This window comes from Trichoderma breve, chromosome 2, assembly GCF_028502605.1.
Source record: "Trichoderma breve strain T069 chromosome 2, whole genome shotgun sequence".
In the NCBI taxonomy this organism is placed as follows: domain Eukaryota; kingdom Fungi; phylum Ascomycota; class Sordariomycetes; order Hypocreales; family Hypocreaceae; genus Trichoderma; species Trichoderma breve.
In genome coordinates this window covers 5693708-5714601 of record NC_079233.1, presented here as the reverse complement: position 1 = coordinate 5714601, position 20894 = coordinate 5693708, and the positions used below count along the sequence as shown (strand labels likewise).

The following is a 20894-nucleotide window of genomic DNA, read 5'->3' as shown; positions in this document are numbered from 1 at the left end:
CTAGACAGGGTCCAAATCAATGCAGCGAACCTAACTTCCTTTTCTTTTTGTTTTCTTTCCTACTTCGGTGCAGTGCAATTCCAAGCTTCATGTAGTCTTGATCCCTTCTCGGAATGATGTTCGTTTCTTGCCCCTCTTTTTCATTTGCTTTTCTTCATGCTTCAACCAACAAACTTGTGACTAAAACAAAAACAAGCTTCTCGGTGAAAAAATAAAATAAAAATCTTTCAAACATGTTGCTTGTATGTATCTATCTTCCATGTCAAAAACGCCACTCCCCCCAACAAGAAACCTGCATGCATGCAAGCGAGCCGTAATCATGCATGTCCCGGCCAAAGACAATGAATCAATGACCTGATTGCTCCGCTGCCGAGATCCTGCGCAGCGCAATGCACCACACTACCTACATGTAGGTATCTATCTACGTCCGGAACCTGAGCGTGGCTCCACCCTCTTTCTCATCGTACAGCACGGCATTACGGAATAAAGAGAGACCAAGTACCTAGGTATTTAAACCAGCCCAGTGACAAGTACGATACCTGCAAGTATAGATGTAGGTACGGACCCTTGTTGGTTCTTTGGTAGTTCCAAGTTGGGTCGTCGTCGCCGCACTCGCAGCAAATAGTACATGTACGGAGTACTCCCGCGTGTTTCCTCTTCCGTGCCCGCCTTTAGGCCATTCGGCCGATAAGTTCTGCGAAACTCTCAACTGGTCTGCAGGGAGGGTCGTACGCCACACCTCTTTTGCCTCGGGAACAGCGAGCGGCCGACTGATGGGTGTCGTCTTTCGGCCGATCTGGCGCGTGGCTACCGGCCGGCAACCCCATTGAGTAGTATCATGCGTTTGGCCGGCGTCTCTGATTTGCTCGCACGTTCACCAAGTCAGCTTTTATCTTTCTTTTTTTGCTTGATTTTATATGTAGCTAGCAACTTGAGAAAATACAAAGAGAAGAGGAAGGAGAAGGGAATGCGAAGATCCTGGCATAATCCGTATGCCTTTAGTCCGCCTCACTATCGCCGCCGATTGTAAGAGATCCCGGTTCCTTCTTTATCGCTTCAAGCATAATATCCAATCCAAATCCATAACTCCTTAGCGCCTCAGCATCGCTTTGTATGTGTAAAATCAACAGGCTTGCCCTGATAGATGCGTGTGCCGGACCAATCGATGCATATGAGACGCCGGGTTTTCTTTCCCCCGAATATAACTGTGTGTGCTCCATGTCGTAAGTCCCGATGCAAGAAATCGGCTAGGGGAATGTTCTGGGAGCGTTGGCACGCTGGAGAAGATGCTTTCTGAGAGTGTCCAGCTCCGAGTCCAGTTCACTCATGTATTCGCGGCTTCCATAGCCCTGCCCATTCAACTTGTAACCAGATGTTCCTCGCTCCTCGCTCGACTCCGTGGCTTGGGAGTCACTGCTTGGAGAATATGGCTTGCTCGATCCTTGAACAGGCGGGATCGTTTCCATGCCATCTTCTTCTTCGTCATCGTCGTGTTCCTCCTTGACTTGGCCACTCCGAGACTTCTTAGACTTGCGACCTTTGTGACTCCCTCCCTCTCGATGCTTGCGGGAACCTGATGGAGACAATGGTTTGGGACCTTGTCGAGACTGTGGTCGGCTAAAGTCACTGCCTTGACCCAACCCAGCACTGGGGGTTGATGCGGAACCTGCTGTAGTATCATCCATGGGAGGTTGTCCCCATCCGTTTTCCAACTGTCTCTGGAGCCCTGATTCTTTCAAAATCTCGTAGAATCTCGAGGCCATATGGCAAGACCCTGGATCCATGTCTGACTCAATGGATTGTTCGCCGGATCTCTGAGGCGTCGCTCCCCTAAACGAAGAGTTTGAATATAGACCCCTGGAATCTATCAAGCAAGTTAGATGACCGAACTTGGAGTCTCATATACAGTATACACTTCCATACCCATCAATAAGACAAGGTCTGCGGGGATGTGTGCAATTTGCGCTACTGTAGGTGATGAATGGGCGAAGAGGTAGTGAGGTTTGCAATCAGGGAAAAAGAAGGGGGCAAAACAGAAAAACAATGAGAGAGGAAGGATTCAATATTTGACAGAGGAGCCGCGATATATGAGATGCAAGATATATTGCTCATTCCCCACTGGAAAGGTCCAGAAGATGTATATCCGATTCCAGTCGGCAATATGCAGCAAAGGCAGGAAAAAGTAGTAAGTGCCCTGTGTATGCCGGCTTTGGCTAACAGATGGAGAGGCAACGGGTGAGGAGGCAAGATATATAGGTGGCAAGGGATTCGAGATGGAGGCTCTCATGGCTAAAAGGCTCGTCATCTACTCCTACATGGAGGGTGGGCAGCCGGACCCATGTGACGGCAGCAATCAACAGGGCCTTGGCATCACAGACTGATACAGATCGATGTAGGGAAATGATATGATGGGGACACGTAAAGGCATGACAAAAGGCGTTGGGTGCCAGGCTGAAGCAGATGGGTCGACAAGGAAAGGAGGGCCAACGTACATGTAACTTTGTTGGCTGGCTAGCTAATCGGGATACCGTGTGTATGTGTATCGTACACGAAATTTTTCCCGTTGCAACACCTCTATCGGGAGTGCGAGACACGATGCTAGGTAACAACTTAGTGGTTTGTGCTGTTTGAGACGCTCCGGATGGCTGCAGCTGTTGAAGAAGTTTGAGCGGTGTCGTTCCGGCAGGAGTTGAGATTGAAATTAGAAGTCTCAGTCTGAGTGAGTGTCTCGATGGCCGGTGAAGCAAAGCGGAACTGGCAACCGGCGGGCGGTGGATGTTTGAGTTGACGGTTAAATCTCAGAGACAGAAACGGAACTGGCTCAGAGAGTCAGATTAGGTAGTTATTATTAGCCAGGGGGTCCCATCGACGACGATATTACTGTAGAAGGTAATGAGGTAGGCGAGTTCAGTTCGGTAGACTGGCTGGCTTCACGGTGCCGAGCGGCCATCCAAGAAGCAGACAAGATCAGCCCCAAAACGACACGAGCACGGGTGTGTACGAGTGAAGGAGAGTGTGAGAAGAGAGCTGGAGCCGTTATTGCGCGACTCTGCGAGACGCACAGGGCTATTTTTGCGAGCCATCGGCCGCACCATGGCCAACAACGCCAGATCAGACAAGGGACCGGCATGGTATGAGATGAGAGATTGAGATCCACGACCGCCTGGGCCTTATCGCCGTCCGTCTGAGCGGCCGATGCAAACGCCGGTCGGGCAGCGGGCCGGGCGGCTTTCAGTGCCATTGGCTGCTGGAGTTGCACTGAAGCAGCGGGCGAGTCGGCGACTGCAGCGGGCGAGACAGGCGGGCTCCACCACGCGCAGGCGCATCGCATTGCCGGCACACACGAAAAAGACGCCGGGGCCGACTTTGCGGCAATGGTCTGCGCCTAGCTTCATGTTCACATGCGCTGTGCTGTGCTTGTGCTGGCCTGGAGAGGCTCACGATCGACCCCAGTCGCGCTGCTGCGGCCCACAAGACAAGCCCCAACCGGCCGGAAGCCCACCCTGCTGAGCCGTGGTGCCAGGTTTAGGTGCTGGTTTGGGTGTTGGTTGGCAGCAGCACAGTAGACGATGCTGCTACTGCAGTAACACGAAGATTAAACGGCTCCGGTATGGAGACTGGACTGCTAGCTAGAGCACCGGTTCCATTCATCAGGCGTCGAAATCGTGCGGTGGCGTCCAGAATGTTGTTGGCCGCAATTCAACTCAAGAGCTCAACTGGTCCATGTCCGCGCTGGGTGTGGACACATGTACATGTAGGGAGCAAGATGGATGCATGGGCTTAGCAGCCCGGAGCAATAAATTGCACGATGCTAGCCCTACATCATGTGTGTTCCGCCGAGGGCCTTGTGCCTGGAGATGCCAGGCATTGCTGGATCAATGTTCCATGCTTTTGCACGTAATCTGGATCAGGCATGTTGCTGTGAGCGAGCGAGCACGGCTGAGGTACATGTGCGTATGCCAAGTTGCAGCACGTATCACAGGTACTCCCGCTCGTGTCTTGCCTGCTGTCAGTTGACCTCTTGTCCATCGGCCAACCAGCGCAAAAACCGACCCGGGACGCCGATGGATGGCGATGGCGATGACAATTAACAAGCACAAGCACCGAGATGATTGTGTTGAGGCAGAGTGCCGGCAAGGTTCGCGTAATGGCCACCAGACGGCAAGTGATACGAGTCACGTAATGCTGCATGTACAGTGTTTGTTCTTTCCAATTAAATCAACCTGGAAGTCGTGCAATCAAATCGATACGATCCATGCATGCTCCGTAGAGGGTAGGTGCTATACAATGGATCTTGCCCGTTCATTCAGCCCGACGCATAGCCCTTGCCTTGTTCACCAAAAAAGAAGGAATTTGATGACGGGGGCAGCCATTCATTCAATATTGCAACACCACATACAAATCTAATCCTACACTGTATTCCTTCCATCAACCAAATAAGCACCCATGGATAGGTAATAAACGGCTACCTACCTTGTCAGCCGATCATGAAACTCAGCATTCCTTGCCGCTGCTGCTCCCTGTAATCGACTTGAGCTCAGGTTAGCGGCTCAACTCAATTACAGACAGGGCTGCCCACTTGCCCCAGGCGGCCGCTGCCGAACAACGACGACATTGTTGGAGATTACGGAGCACATGCACCTATCCCGTACTCCGTACTGTGCTGCGCATTTCAAATTGATGAAGCTGATCCAGCCTGTGCAATTGCGTGCCGCCATCTACGCAACATTTTGCCCCTTCACATCTCCTCCGGTACTCGTACGTGGCTCTGCAGCCTAACGTACAGCCGACAAACAAACCTATCCGGCAGATAGTCCCAGCCCGGTCTCTGTCACATCGTCCCGTCGTCCCAGTCCCTATGTGAGTCGCCTCTCCGTTCACCGTCCCCCCCAGCCGATGAAGATGGAATACATGGGGACGGAGTATGTAGGTCAATGCCCCCGTCGCGGCTATCAGAGCCACATGGCCGCAGACATGGTCCGCACTCTCGGCCGACGAAACGGAAATGACGCCTTCGTCGTTAACCAACAGCGCCCGAATCCCGGGATATTAAAATTCCAAAAAAGAAAAGCACGAGAAAAAGCAGCGTGAGGAAAAAAAAATAAGCCAAGGGATCACAGGGGGTCTTGTACCAGGATCTTCAAGATCTTGGCCGACCCTCCACCTCAGTTCTCGCAGCTAACTGCCAACAACAACTAAAATGTCAATCACGATGCAGCCGATTCGTCGTCCAGCGCGCAACAAACTTCACCCAGGCAGGGCATAACCAACGTCCGAAGCGGCCGACTCGTCGGTCTTAAGAAATCATAGGGTCCCCAATTTAAAATGTCCGACACATCCACGCTTGCCACGCCAGTTGCCCCTGTACCTGGGCTCTGGCTACATGACCTGTAACTGGGTACGTGCCTACATGTATATCCGGCATGCCCTCATGTAGGTGACATCTTAAACCATGCTCGTGCGGAGCATCTCGACGGCGCCTATCTGCTCCTATGAACGGCCAACCCTATACACATCGTACTCTGTACACAGTACATGTACGCAACTCCATTGGTAAGTACCAATCGGCGAAGATTACGGATTTAGGTGTTAATAACTTGAGCCTGATAGAAACGACATGGTAGTATCCCGTGGTGGCCATCCATGGACCGCTCTCTGTATGCTTTATAGGTCCGGAATAGGATCCCGCGGAGCCGGAAACCGTGGAGTTGGAAGGCTGTGCAAGGACTACATGTATGGTTTACAGCTCAGAATTGTTGGCCGGAGCTTGTCGTTGTCACGAGAGAGAGACCGATGGGAACAGCTCCCCTCGAGTCAAGACTTCTTTACTTCATATTCACCAACTCTGGATAAGGTACTGTAAATGGACTCAGGTGTGCTCTCAGGCTCAGTTGTACAAGACTCATGCCCTCCACACTCTCGGGGCATTTACACGGCCCGAAGAGAATGAAGAAGGAGTGTGTGCTCTCCTATCTGGATAACGGGGTTTCATTGTGGGCATCTTATACCTGCATGGATATAGCATGACGCCCCAGCCTCTGCAAGAAAAGAGAACCGTAGCTTTCGCGCGCGGGTTCTTTACCGTTTTGATTCTTCAACGGCGGCGCCACTCTGAAGCCAGCGCTTCCTTGCCGAAGTACGGAGACACACACTCTCTGCCGGGCTGAAAGCACACCCCTTCGATTCTGGCTAAAGCAAACATTATGACCAACCAACAGCCCAAATCCAGCAACACTTTGTGATGAGGACCATGAACGACAAATCTCTGACCCAGAAAAATTTCGTGTGGTACTCCTAAAGCCGGCTGGTCCGACAACACTTTCGTCACCTCGAGGCTCCCAGCAAACACACCTTCAAGATACACATCAGCTAGCCACGCAAACATATTCCTCTAGGATTTACTCCCCTCGGTGTCCCTTCACTAACCATGCCATGCCCCCATCCTCTCTTTGGTAGCAGTGCTTATCCTGTCCAGGCTGCTGCCACACACCAATCCGTGAAGAAACTTTTGGAAACTTGAGGGAACATGACTAGGCTGCTTTGATCGATATAACTTCTTTCAGGAAATGCCACCTCCACTCCTGCTCCCCATCCCTGGGTGTGTCATCTTTCTGCCGCAGAGCGGGTATATGTCCGGCGGTATACAGTACGGAAGACGGAGCCAGAGGAGTCCCAGTCAAGGCCGAGGTCATGATACGAGGTCAGATCAATAGTATGATACAGTCGACCCCGACCACGAAGATGATGGCGACCCAACGGTTGGTGTGTCTCCAGTCGATGGCTCCGTCTGCATCTGGATTTGCATTTGCAGCTGAAGCTGCACATCTGACCCCAGCGGCATCATGGACACCCCCTGGTGCTGTTCCATGCCCACAAGCGGAGGAAGCTGCTCTCGTATGTCCGTCCGCTGGAGCGCCATTGGCGTCGGGTAAGGGCTTCTGGAGCTTGGCCTCGCCGCCGTCGGTCGGTCGAAGGGTACCTCGGGCCTCGAGAGGTCATTTCTGCAGGCATCGAGGTTTGCCGTGGGATGGATTCGCAGGCCGCCGCACCCCTCCATCGGGGACCAATTGAACGACGAGTTGATTTCGAATGGCGTGCTGTCCATTACCAGCAGCTTGTCCTTGACTGGGTCGCAGTACTTCATCTTTGCCGCAAAGATTTTCCCGCAGTGGGCGCAGATGGAGAGTTTGACTTCACACATGGTAAGGTCGACGTCGACACACGCGTGTTTTGGAGCAGTTGCTGAATACTATGGCTGGTTTATATCAATATAATGAGTTTCAGATTAGTTAACAAAGGTTCTTTACGGCTCTTTTAAGGATGGGAAGCCGCAGAGAGTCGTGATCCTCTCAAAACCCAAGGCGTCGCACGTCCGACGCTGCGTCTGGGCAAACATTGTTCAGCCTTCAAGTTTCCACTATAACCTCGACTGGTACCACCATGAGCGGCATAGAAAAGCGCATGTGGCTTGGACACCTCAACAAGGACCTGGGGCCCATTCTGAGGCCAGAAATCCCCTTCGCCCTCGTCTGGCTTGTTTAACGCCTTGCAGGGGGGAGAGGGGAAGCTGAATATGGGAGAGAGAAGAAAAAAAAGCAAACATATTTGATCATCATGCAGCAAACCGCGCGTCCAGGTGATTTGCTCGTTGAAGGAGGGCTCCAGGGAAAACAATTTCAAGGCTCGTACAAGAGTGACATCTACGGCAACGCCAACGCATACAGTACAACTTTGCCGCCTGCTTGCCTGGCTCGTCTTGACTGGCTATTTAGAGAGCCGCATCAGCCTCGTGGGCCTGTAGGATTCTTCTCGTGAGCCTCGAGTTATTGGCTGCGTCGCCATTCACGGTGCCACATATTGAGGCCAACTGTAAGCTCTCTGCTTTTTGTCCTGCATGTGCTGGCGGAATTGCGTGAGCCTATGTCACATATAGTCGGCTGTAGCCTATGCTATCGCCGCTTGATATCTCTGAGCAAAGATTTCGGTGTCGGCGATGCGCCTTTTGCGATTCCTGTGGTCACGAAATGCGCTGTGGTCACGAAATGCTTTTTTTCCCTCCCTTCTAGTTAGTATTCGGTAACTGTTACTAGTATGCTCTATAACCCAGATGAGTAGTGTTATCATAAAGTTATCAGTGAGGCTATGACGGATTTTTCAGGCGACTTAGAAGTTACATTGCCATTTGTCGAGACGATACCGACTGTAAATTCCTAACAATGACAACACCATATTTTACCTAATACTTTTTGACTAAGCATTCTTTTATATTTTCAAGAATTGCAATTGTCATTCAAACCACGAATTCGCCGAGATATCATGATGACAACTTAGAAGATGCGAGTTTCATAGGGTAGGTGAAGCAATTTCAAGTGTTAGGATGGTTACGAATCGAGTAGCAATACATGCAAATAGACTCGGCGCAAGTATGGAGCCTAGGGCATTAGCGGCTGCACAAGTACCAGTACTAGTAGCACACAAATCGTGGGGCCGAGGATTCAGGGGCGTCGCTTGCTGAGATGCTAAGCCCCACCTAGCCGCTGTTTCTGTCGAGCCTCACGAGACAACAGCTTGCCGTTTCTGCTGTGTCCAGCCAGAGCATCACTCGTTTGTTTGTCTGCCATTGCAACCGCCCACCCAATCGGATCAACATGTGCTGAACCCAGCTCGCCAGGACCCAGATCAGCCACCATGGGTCTTCTTCGCTATCTGCGCAAGGTCTACGACCTCGACACCCTCGACACGCGATTCACCTCGCCGACCTCCGTCCCCTACCAGACAGTCATTGATTCTCGCGGCGATGTGGTCATAGAGAGAGAGGCCGCGGCCAAGGCCCGAAGCTCAGCTCCGCCGTCGAAATGGCGGACGCCCGAGTTCTTACTATACTATCTCGTCTTCATCTTTGTAGTCCCGTACATGTTCTGGATAGCATATGATGTCTCGAAGCGTAAGGAACCCCGAATTCGAACCCCGAGATGCGATGTACAAGACGCTAACAGCTTGGGCAGCCTCTGACCCCAGATATTCCAAGTATGAGCGGTACCTCTCCGACGGATGGATCCCGGGTCGAAAAATCGACAACTCCGATGCGCAATACAACACGTTCCGAGGCAACTTCCCTGTCATGACGGGCCTTTTAATATTCCACCCATTGCTGCGAAAGGGATTTGAATCTGTGTATAAGCCCTCCGCGCGAGGCAGCAGAGGCTCGACAAGACTTGATCAACGTGCCATCTTTGACTTTGTTTTTGCCATCATCTTCATTGTCATTCTTCACGGCATATCGTCCTTTAAGATTCTCGCCATCCTCGGCATCAATTATCAGATTGCGACCAAGCTGCCCCGGCAATACATCCCCGCGGCAACATGGATCTTCAATATTAGCACATTGTTTGCTAATGAACTGACTATGGGATACAGATTCCAGCTTATGGCCAACTGGGTTGGCCCTCCATGGGGACCGCTGGCGCACTGGGGCTATTGGCTGGATAACTGGGGAGGAATCCTCAAGCGCTGGGACATTCTTTTCAACATTACCATTCTGCGACTCATTAGCTTCAACTTGGACTATTACTGGAGCATCGACAAGCGTAACGTCAACTCTCTAGAGGTAAGCACGTGGTCACACCCGCTTTCAACTGTCACCTTGCGTCTAATACACCCAAGAAGAAGGGATTGGATCCCGCCGGTCTTTCCGAGCGCGACCGCATTTCGATTCCTGCCGACATTAGAGATTTCTCGTATCGCAACTACCTGGCCTACGCATTGTATGCGCCGCTGTATATTGCTGGCCCAATCTTGACTTTTAATGACTACATTTCGCAATCCAAGTATCGCGCCGCGAGCATTGAATGGCCCCGCACTATTCGGTACGGCATTCGATTCTTGCTTGTCCTCCTCTCCATGGAGCTTGTCCTACACTTCGACTACGTCGGCGCAATCAGCAAAGCGGCTCCTGTGTGGAGCGACTACACCGCCGCCCAGCTCAGTCTCCTGTCCTTCTTCAACCTCCACATCATCTGGCTGAAGCTGCTGCTTCCTTGGCGCATGTTCCGCCTCTGGGCATTGGTGGATGGCATTGACCCGCCAGAGAACATGGTCCGATGCGTGAGCAACAACTACAGCACGCAGCTCTTCTGGCGCGCCTGGCATCGCTCATACAACCGCTGGCTCATCCGGTACATTTATGTCCCCCTCGGTGGGTCTTCGTTTCGTAACTGGAGGTCCTCAGCCAGGTCCGTCATCACGTACCTACTGGTCTTCACATTTGTCGCCCTTTGGCACGACATCAAGCTCCGCCTGCTCATTTGGGGCTGGCTCATTGTTATTTTTATGGTGCCGGAGTGGACTGCTAGCTATTTGTTCCCGAAAAAGAAGTGGGAGAACCGGCCTACGGAGTATCGTATGCTTTGCTGTGTTGGAGCCGTGGCGAACGTGCTCATGATGATTTCTGCCAATTTGGTTGGCTTTGCAGTTGGTCTGGACGGATTACAGAGCATCCTCAGCAGCATTCTGCATGATTGGTCTGGTACGTTGAAACTCCCACTCTTATTGACTGTCAAACCTTGTACTAACGTGTGGACGATGTTCAGGGGTTGTCTTTATTCTCACCGCATCATCTTGTCTATTTGTCGGCATTCAGGTCATGTTTGAGATTCGCGAATCGGAGAAGCGGAAGGGCATCACTATGAAGTGTTAGCGTGACTGTTGATAGAAGTGTATGTAACATTAGAGGTTAAGCGGGCATTTTATTTTTTCGCTCAATTAGAAGGGAAAAGGAAGAGGGGTTTCTTGGGTTAGGTACACGTACATGTAGTTAGATCGGTCATATATCGCGCCGATATCAGGTAGAAGTCTACATCTAGATGAGCTGGCCTCTGTTATGATATGGTTTTACATGTTTTCAGTTTAGATCATCGATGGTGCCCTGCCTCGATGAGCTTGCATCCAGCAACGTTTCCTCGCTGACTGGGCTATAATGTATAAAATCACAATACGTGACGTCGGACACACTTCTTTGTTACAGAGCAGTGTATCGTCTAATTCAGATCTGTGGCGCACAATTTTGAACGGCATTTGGGGGAACTAAGATGAATGGGAGCTAGAGCATAACGTCCTAGTACGCTTGCTTCATATTAAACCGATGTGCAGTAATAAATGACACCTTCCCGAAAGAGCCTGAACTCGAGGAAGCAATGCCGTGACAGGTGTAACCTTGAATTAAGAGTACGGAGCAACTACGGGTTAATCTGGAGAGATGGATGAAAAAAGATGGCCCGACTTGCTTGATGCTACCCAACGTTGGCTTTAGTTGCAAAATCTCTAGAGAGGTATTAGGGTGGTGTAGTGATGTTAGAGGACACTCGACGAGGATAGTAGTAATAGAGGACATTAAAAGACTGTCGGGTACGAATCTAGTATTAGGTTTGATATTAGATTAAAAGCTGGGTAAAAATGAAGCTCCATATTGTCTCCGAATTATAGAGTCTTATATTTATTTGACATATTAGTATTGGCGTATTAATAGATATGCAATTGGTAGAAACCTGGTGAAATAAAATGCGCTTCTTCTACTTCTCGCCATGACATCTCGGTGCTGCACTCTCCAGGTTGCTGGATACCTGAGTTACCACTCCCTTGGATATGTATTTTGACAGGCTCGAATCGACTAGTGACACAAGGTCCATTTCCAATGTCGGCAAATGCGTGCTAATTTCTCTTGGGACATTTCATAATCTTGCTTATGCCATCAATCAGTGCCAATTTCTAACATGGTCAACCCCTTAGACAAAGTCGATTGACTAATGTTCCATTTCCTTTGTAGTCTAGACGTGCCTACTCCGTGGGGGTTACAGAGATGGACGTAGAGAGGTCTACTGGTAGCACTCCGCTAAATGCCGGCCCTGGGGATGCTGCAAGGAATGCTGCATCAAACTAAATGTCACAGGAGTGCCTTTCACTTAATAAATGATAGGATATTATACTACTAATTGCCTAGGGATGCAAAACGTAACGAGGCAAACCGAAACAAAAATAAATTAAATAGAAGTAAAGTAAAATAAAACCTACAACATCTGATCCGTGGATATTATGCACTATATTCTCCTCATTCAATAATCGTAGCTGTGTAAGTGACGCTCATCACAGCTTGCCCACATGCTTTGGTAACACAACCACTGATCGTTTCCCAACTTGCTGAATTCAGTAAGCCTGTAAGTGGACTTGCAAGCACTGACGCCACCTAGGCTTTTCCCCTTGCGCGATGATCACGGCAACTTGCAGGCCATCCACTTCTGGGCCACCGATCGTGTTGATCACTTTGATAGTGGGGGAGGTGAAGATGGGGGAGCAACGGGGCCACAGCCTTTGAGAGGATTTGCCGGTAGATGGCGCCGTGATGCCGGGAGTTGTACAGTAGGAGAGCTGCTGCTGTCGTGCAGATGAGAGGAGCTCATGCGGGCACCGGCACTCGTACGAGTGCTCATAGTCTGCAACAACAGCATGCCCTGATAGTCTCAGGCTTATGGCTTCTACTACTCCGTAGTCTAACGGTTAATATTTGCTAGCCCAATGGATGGGTCGATTTTCTGTGGTAAAAAATAACCCCCCATCGCGTAAAAGAAGCCCACTCTGCGAAATTGGAGTGGTAAAGGGTATCAATGCTAGGAAATACGTGCACAGCCTCTCTGAACTACGCTAATGGAAGAGGCGGAAGAACATGAAGGCATCACCTTGCGAATTGGATGCGTGCCAAGAAAAGATGTAAATAAGACAATTGACACGACTTGAGAAACATGATTTCGATAAATGGGGGAGAGACAGACTGCGCCAGCACATAGCCGCAGTCGCGCGCATCCGCCAGCAAAGACCGAGACAACCCTCGCGCTAATGTTAATGTTGCGAGGCCGCGCTCCGAAGCCCCTGGAAATATATATGGCAACAAACTGACAGGCAGGGGAAACAAACTTTCCATCAATCTCCGAGATTTGATGCATGGAGGGAATGAATGGCTCTCGATTAAAATAAAAAAGGAATCCAAGAAAAAAAAGGGAGGAGGGGAAGACAAAACAAGAACTCGCCTGTGAAAAGGACTAGGTGGCAAAGTACGGAGTAGCCAAGGCTGCTGAAATGAAGAGCCCACGGCACCCCGGCACAGGATGCGGCTAAAGCTGTGAACCACTTGGAACAGTATTGGCAGATTAGTAGTAGTAAATAGTAGGTATTAGTAGTAGGGCCAATAAAAGAGGCGCTGAAATTGGACACAGAATCACGGCCGTCGGTCAAGTTGGCTCCTTGCCATGGATGCTTGCGACGACAAGCGGGCGGCGTGTGTAGCTGCATGCAAGCTGACCACCAACTTTGGGCTCCTTTTTTGACAGCAGATGATAAGCATGGCTAGCATAAGTGCACGTCTGGCCTGTGGATGTACCAAATGGGCGAACAAAGAGAGGATATGTACGCAAGTAGATGTATAGAATATGAGTACAAGTACGTGCGTGCCGAATGTTATGGCCGTTCTGGGCCACTTTGCTCGTATAAACGAGGTGCTGGTGGTGGTTTGCCGTGCCATGCCCGGGGCCTCGTAATATCCGGGCTTTGGACGGGCCTTGCTCCGTATTCCAGGTACGATCGGAGATGGACTGACTCTACTGATATCAAATTTGCACTTCTCCTTAGCACATCCGACGACTGCTAAAAATGGCTTTGTCGATGGTGCCATCCACTCGCCTGCGCATTGTAACCCACTGCTGGGGCGAAAGACCGAAGCAAGAGGCAGATGCAGCTGTGCCTGATGGGAACAGAGCGCATGTACAGGCCGGTGTGATGGAATCGAACCCTTATTCAGGTCCCAAGTAGGACAAGCATGTACTCATAGTTCGAGATATCTCTGCAACCACGCGTATCGCCTTTTTGCTATAGATACGTTTACATAGGCAATTTGGGGATCGGCATTGTCTCGACCGTAGAGATCGGGTTTGCTGCTGATCATCGCCTCTTGGACGAACCGACGTATCCACTGGGCCGTGTCTTGCGTGCCTGCTGGTATCGAGCCGATTGATGAATGTCTTGGCTTTTTTTTTTTTTTTTTTTTTTTAAAAAAAAAAAAAAAAAAGAAAAGGCAAAGCCATTCGTTATGGGTACCTTGTAAAGATGGTAGCGATACTGCAGTCGTATCTTTGATGTTGTGCCACGCCACCAAGCCGCTTCTGCTGCTCAATTCAATGCCAATTGATGAGGTGCTGCGACTCGTAGTACAGTAGAATCATTAGCTGCCCTTCCCTTGCATCTGCTGACGAGTGCTAAATACCAGCCCTTGCATTCGAGATTTTTTTTTATTTTCCGTCCATGTCTCGGCAAGCCATCTGTGCAGAATTCAACGACTGGCGGGACACGCACGCACACCGCTTTTGGCTGGCCGGTGTGAATTCCGCCAGACAAAAAAAAAAACAACCCCAAAGAAAATCTTGGAAGAAGAATGACCACTCCGTCGTACTGTACATGCATCAAGGCAAATCTTACTCATTGCTGCTACTGTGCCCCATAATGCGACTAGCACTGCTACCATCTCAGGTACGCGTGCAGTGGCGCTGCTGAGATTGAACCATCAAATCTGTCGAGCCCCATCTGGCCGTTGTCGAGCCCCCCCTGATGAGGTTGGCCGTCCATGCGAGCCGCGTCTCCCAAGCCCAAATTCGAGCTCGAGCTGCAGCACTGGCCACTTCAGGAGTCCATCATCAATCAGCAGGTATCGAAGCCTTACTCCGTACCGTACAGGCATCGACAGGCATCGGCACGGGCTCAGGCACAGACGCCGCAGCGAAACAAAGCTCGACCCTCGCCCATTGGCTCTTCCCTGCCCGCGGCACTAGAGCCAGGGGATCTGATGGCGGGCTCCCATCACCTTGTTCCCAATTTAGCAGTCGAGGCGCCGTTAGTGAGCGGCCAGACCTGCGCTAACAGGCGAACGGGGACGCTTTGGAGGTGGTCTGGGCTCGAGCTGCCACGGACGAGAAACACCTGGGCCTGGGTGGGCAGCAATAACATTAGCACGTTTCGTTTCTGTTTCTCGCCCTCTGGTCGCGCTCGAATCTCCTCCATAAACCATCACCAGAGGCCTGCCTTGGCTGGTTGGTTAGCCGGCCTCTTTCCATCCAACTCGCCTTTGCCGTCGTTGATTCTCACTGGCACCAGCTGGTCGGGCAGTCTGGGACTCACATCTGTCCCGCTCTTGGCTCACGATACCTTCATCTATCGGAATTGAGCACCAACTTTGAGCTTGCGGCTCCTCGAGCTCTCGACCCCGCTATCGTTTCTTTGTTGTACTTGGAAGGGGATATTATGGCTGTTGGTTCAATCTAAACGAAGCTCTTGACGGTGTAGATAGCGCCCCTCGACTCTCGAGACCAGCATCATCGCCATTGCTTGCATCTTGAAGCTATCCCGACTTCTGCCAGCTACCTAGTACACAGCCAGGGTCCCTCGATTCCCACGGCGCTGTGCAAACCCTGATATAGCTTAATCTGGCCGTGCTCTTTTCCATATAACGCAGTATCTGTACCACCATGACATCGACTACTCATTTGCCGCCTCTCGACTTCGACGATGGAGGACTTCGTATCGTCCTGCTCCCCGAGGTTGAGACCTTGTCGTCTCCGCTCTCCCCAGATACCCCCCGCGCCAAAGAGCCCCCTTCGAACACTACCCTAAGCTCTGCACGGTACTCTGAAAGCGACCGACGTGCAGGAGACTCTGAATCTGATGATGACGACCAAGGGGATGTGGACGACAACGAGTCCGACCATGGCTCCGATTCGACGCCACCGCCGCCAGCTATTCCCGTTCACCCTATTCCTGCTCTCCAGGATGCCTTTGCCGAGTCGCTACACGAGGTGATGAGTGGCATCGTGGTTGAGAAACCAAAGCTGAGGGCGCTGGACGCTCAGGGCCGTAGAGAAGCTGTGCTTGCGCAAGGCCTAGACGAGCCCGCTTTTGATGCCGAATGGAGGCTTCGACCGGGGCAGACCCAGCACGAATTGGCCAAGCTTATTGCTCAGATTTCTTTTGGCGTATATCTGATGCTCAACGGCATGGCTAATAACAATACGCAAGTGGTTACAATCCTCCAGGGCCACATTGACGAAGTGGACGAGTTTCTGGAAGTCACAATCGAAGATCTTGAGCAAGTGGAACTGGATCTAAAGAAGCGCATTGACCACTTGATGCTTCCCATGTCCAACGTCACAGTGTTTGAGCAGCTACTCGAGGATCGCAAGTTTCGGACGGAGATACTCGAGGGCAATGAAAAGATTGAGCACATTCTGGCTAGGACTAATGTGGCCATGAAGCAGTGGGACGATGACATCGAAGCCGGGCTGCAGACTAGCAACATCTTCATCAACTGGCTGAACGAACAATCCGAAGGTGCCTGGCGAGGGGACCAGCCAGATGTCATTGACATCTTTGATGCCATGAGCGGCAATGCGGAGGGATGGCTCATTGCATTTGAGAAAATCAGCGACAGTACCCATGACATCAACAGCCTCATTATCCGCCTGATGAACATAATATCCGAGATGGAAAAGAAAGCTGGTGAGGCTAGTCGGCGGACTTGGGTAAGTTGTTCCCCCTCTCTTGTTTGTTGGTCTTGATACTTTGTTGGTCTCGATAGCTGATTCAAAGTTCAGGCGAGCATCAAGCCATTCTCTGCGCCACCGATGCCCAACGCTGAGGATATCCAACCCCCAAAGCTTGAACTCAAGACTGAACTGAAGACTATACCGCATCATGCACCCTCACAATCTATTACTCAACAGAGTGTTCGAAGCGGCTCTTCAGACAAACGGCCCCCCAGCTCTATCCTTTCGGATGATGCCAGCACTATTGACTTTCCTTTGCCAGGTGGTCTACCTTTGCTTCCACCATTCCGTTCCACTCGGCATACTTCGAACACTTTCGGCATCAACAGCCCAAAGTCAGCTACCACCGCGGCTACTCCTACCCTTGATAGTCCTCAGTACACTCCGCAATCTACCGCGAATACCTTTGGCGTCACCAGCCCTCAATCAATGCACATTCACCTGCGCCAAGACTCGGTTGCGGAAACTGAAGAGAGTGAGCCAGAGACCGAGATGGCTCATAGCGATCATGGGGAAGAGCCGGTGTTCCTTCTCCAGCCCCGGACTTATACGCCGCAGCCCCCTGCGCCCTTGCCGTCGCCACTGATCAAAGATCAACTTGGCCACAACGCTCGATCGGAATCTCAGTCGACCCTGCAATCACTCCAATCGGCGCCGTATACTCCGGCAAGCGCCCAGTCCATGACATGGCGAGACAGCGATATTGTGCAGAGAAGGACGTCTCTCCGTGATCGTGTATCCCAAAAAATGATTCCGCCAGGAGACATTCAGATTCCACCAAGATCTCTGAAAGGCATGGAGATGTACGCTCATTCGCCTGGTACTACCACGCCTCAGACGATGAGATCTCACCAGTTTGATTCGGCGTACGAGTCTGATGCGGAACGTCATGGCCGCCACCCATCTGGTAGCTCTAGCAATATGGAAATGTCTCCCCCGCAACTCAATGTCATACCATCTCCACGATCGGACCGACAACGATATCACCCTGTTCACGCGTCGCCACATTCACCACTACAGCAGAGACCGCATACCGCCGTTGGACACGGCCAATCTATGTATATTCAGGGCGGCGGGTCGAATTTGGTACCGCCGCGCCATCTACGTAACAAACAGTCCAACGCCGGCATGAGCACTCTGAGCAAGGTAACGTCCATTAATTACGATGACGGGACAGCTCAAAGTGTACGGACCACGAAAACCGTGGACAATAAGCTCAAGAAGAAGAAGAGCGCGTTTGGATGGCTCAAGAAGGCTTTCAGCATGGACGAAGAAGAGCGGGCAGCCTACGAGCAGCGCAAGGCCATGCAGTTTGAACAGAGCTACTACAATGCTGATCCGCCAAAATTTCTGGACGGAAGGAGGCTTCGGTGAGATGCTCGAAGCGATTTTATTTGAACAACGTATTCTATGTGCTTTATCAGTCCACGGAATTATGAGAGCCTCGATTTAAATCTGCCTTGAGGGAGGAACAGGAAGATGAAGAAGACGACGAGCCGGACTAAGGTCGCAACAGCTACAAGGCAGGGCTGGGGACGACCGCAACAACACATAATACCATTTTTATCATCATACTCATTACAGAAAAGCATATCTCATACGATATACTTGAAAAGGAGTTCTCCATGGGCCTATCATATTATCTTTTTGAAGGGAACACCCTTCCCCCCCCTTATACACAAGATCTCACACAGGCTTATCTAGCATACTCTTTTCTTTTACATGTTATTGACGCATATCTCTCTCTTCCGAGATGCGGTAGCCGTTTACGTATCAGCGATCAAGCGATTTCCTATATTTCATTACCTCTGTTTGTATATGTTCTCTCGTCTTTCCTTTTTGTGTTTTCTTGGTGCGTCATTCTGGGCATTGAGTATCATCATATCATGGCGACGGACCTTCCATTTTATTATTCCTCCTTGGTTTTTGCGCTTTGTTTCTCTTTGTATACCAAAAACTCTAGCGTGGCACATGTGGCATCCTTTTTACAGTCTAGGGGGGAAGCAGGGCGGCACTTACATTTTGTATGTGGAAAAAAATATTATGAATCTAATGGGAGTCTGATGAGGTCTTTTTGCTTAAGGCTCTTTTCTTTGTTGAGATCCAAGGAGTTGCAAGTAACATGTCAAACGCTGTGATATTTTCTTGTTCTAATCAAGACTTCGATGTACATCTATGTGCTTTCAACGTGTCTAACTACCTATTATGCAGAACTTTCGACATTGGGGCTTTAGATCAATTCAATTCGGAATGTGCAAAAAGAAAACGCCTTTCGTGAGGTCATTGATTTGTAGGAAATGGTAGCGTCGCTGACGCTTTTTACCAGTAAAGGGTAAGTATCACGTTACAGAGGATATCAGGCTGATGATTCCCCTACGCCGTAGCTCTTCACTCGGCTGAAGAAGAAGGGCTTGTCGTTTTTAAGCTGGAAATCAGCCCAGTCATCCGTCAGCTTGTTGTAGCTGCTGAAGCTCCTCCAAACGATCTTGTTGTTGCGGGTGCCCTTGCCCGCGCTTCGAAGCGACAAGTCCATGCGGTACATGTACTTTGCGCCGACACCCTCCGTCTCGACGTACAAGTCTGCTTCCTGCTCCTTTGGGTCCGTGTTGTCCGGATAGTCCAACGCAGAAGATTGTCGCCAGCGACCTTTGAGGGCTTGGTGCATCATTGCGGAAGGGAGATGGGCGTGGGGAGCCTCGCGGTGCAGCTTCAGCAGCTCAGGGGTGAGATGGTGCACGACGTCGGCGGGGGACGTTGTTGTGAGGAGGCTGATGGCGGTGCCATCGCGGAAGAAGCGCAGGTAGCGGTAGTAGGTGACGATGAGGTAAGGGTCTCCGCCCCAGACGGCCTGGTTTGTCGCCTGGCCTGTACGGATGTAATTGACGGTGCTGATGTAGCAACCATTGAAGCGTATGCGAGGGCGCGTGCGGAACATGTTCTTCCACGAGGGGTAAACGGCCGTATCGTGGAGGGAGGTGGTGAGAGAGAGGGCATCGGCCAAGCGGCGCTCCTCGACCTCTCTCATGCTGACGAGGAAACCGTCCTCATCTGCCTCTTCCTGGGCCTCGAGCTGCTCCCATTCAACAGTCTTTTGCCAGTGGCGAGGCATGGAAGTGAAGCCAAACTCAGTCCCAAGGCAGACGCGCCTCCAGATGCGCTGCTCAGTGGCGACAAGATAGGCGAATCGCTTGCACACAAGACTGAGGCGGGCAAAGTCTCCCACGTCGGCCACGGCGACGTCACTGAGAATGTGCACGAGCAGCTCATCCGGTAGGTTGGAGATTGGGCATGGAGGTGGCGGGGTGTTTTCAATGATGGGAGGCGCCCCCTCAATCTTCAACCCCGAAAAGCTGGCGATGAGCTCTTCCAAAGTTAGCAGCTGGGGCTCTTCTTCTGCTGTGGTAGGAGCCGCAGGTTTGTGTGATGCCGGTGCCGGTGCCGTTGCTGCTCCTGAGGATGAAGGCGTAGCCTTGGCTGGTGCAAAACCGGCTGGGAAGTGCTTCTCACGATATGACATGTCCACTCGGTGATCCAGCTAGATGGGCAAAGTTAGCATCATCTGCACGCAAATACAGAGTCCAGTTTGATCGGATCTTACTCGATAAGCTTGTCTATAAAGCTTCAGACTTTCCCCCATGTTGCCCTGCGCCTCCTTTTCCATGGCCTTTTCATAATGATCTAGAGCTGAGACCAAGGGCTTCTCATCGTGCTCGTGTTTGCCCGGGGGGTCAGACAGCAGATGCCCCGAAGCAGAAGGAGGGGGCATGGAATCAAAAGTCGGGCCATGGAGATAGTACTCATCATCTTCAACGGCTGGCAAGTGCTTCTTGGTGATTGTTGGACTTGAAGGGCCTGTCCGCCGTCTCGGTCGTGAAGTGACAGCCGGGCCGGCGGCGGCAGATGAAGGCGAAGCTTCGGCCTCATGGGCTCTGGACTGCAGGTCGGAGATCCATTGCTGGCGGAAAGATTCCAGCTCCGAGTTTGCTTCACGGTCTTCTGAAGACATGGCTGTGGCGGCTGTCGCAATTCAACAAAGAACGGGTATCCGATATGGCCGAGCGCGGGGAATTTGCGTGAGAGCAGGGCTTCCGTGCTGAGTCCGTAACAGGTTGATTGCTAATGCTGTATGAACGTGCTAATACTAGCGGTATTCGAGTTTACAGAGACATTGATGGTGGTTGTCACAGGGGAATTGATAATGACGGTGAGGCGATGATGAGACGGGATGAAATGACGAGAATAAAATAAGAGAAATATGCC

The 20894-nt window shown here is 51.1% G+C and overlaps 5 protein-coding genes across 5 annotated transcripts; 2 read left to right on the top strand and 3 right to left on the bottom strand.

Moving 5' to 3' along the window:
- Positions 1–1247: 1247 nt before the first annotated feature.
- T069G_03944 (uncharacterized protein) lies at positions 1248–1784 on the bottom strand (the record flags this gene model as incomplete). Its single annotated transcript, XM_056171154.1, has 1 exon — positions 1248–1784. One exon carries the CDS (start codon positions 1782–1784, stop codon positions 1248–1250), a length of 537 nt encoding a protein of 178 aa, XP_056032046.1.
- Positions 1785–6706: 4922 nt separating this feature from the next.
- On the bottom strand, positions 6707–7201 carry T069G_03943 (uncharacterized protein; the record flags this gene model as incomplete). The annotated part of the gene is made up of 1 exon (XM_056171153.1): positions 6707–7201. The coding sequence occupies one exon, from the start codon at positions 7199–7201 to the stop codon at positions 6707–6709; it is 495 nt and encodes a 164-aa protein (XP_056032045.1).
- A 1487-nt stretch (positions 7202–8688) lies between these two features.
- T069G_03942 (MBOAT, membrane-bound o-acyltransferase family domain-containing protein) lies at positions 8689–10696 on the top strand (the record flags this gene model as incomplete). The annotated part of the gene is made up of 4 exons (XM_056171152.1): positions 8689–8944; positions 9006–9607; positions 9664–10525; positions 10590–10696. 4 exons carry the CDS (start codon positions 8689–8691, stop codon positions 10694–10696), a joined length of 1827 nt encoding a protein of 608 aa, XP_056032044.1.
- Positions 10697–15560: 4864 nt separating this feature from the next.
- T069G_03941 (uncharacterized protein) lies at positions 15561–18008 on the top strand (the record flags this gene model as incomplete). Its single annotated transcript, XM_056171151.1, has 3 exons — positions 15561–16610; positions 16683–17300; positions 17346–18008. 3 exons carry the CDS (start codon positions 15561–15563, stop codon positions 18006–18008), a joined length of 2331 nt encoding a protein of 776 aa, XP_056032043.1.
- Positions 18009–18990: 982 nt separating this feature from the next.
- Positions 18991–20640, bottom strand: T069G_03940 (f-box-like domain-containing protein; the record flags this gene model as incomplete). Its single annotated transcript, XM_056171150.1, has 2 exons — positions 18991–20169; positions 20233–20640. 2 exons carry the CDS (start codon positions 20638–20640, stop codon positions 18991–18993), a joined length of 1587 nt encoding a protein of 528 aa, XP_056032042.1.
- Between the last annotated feature and the right edge of the window lie 254 nt (positions 20641–20894).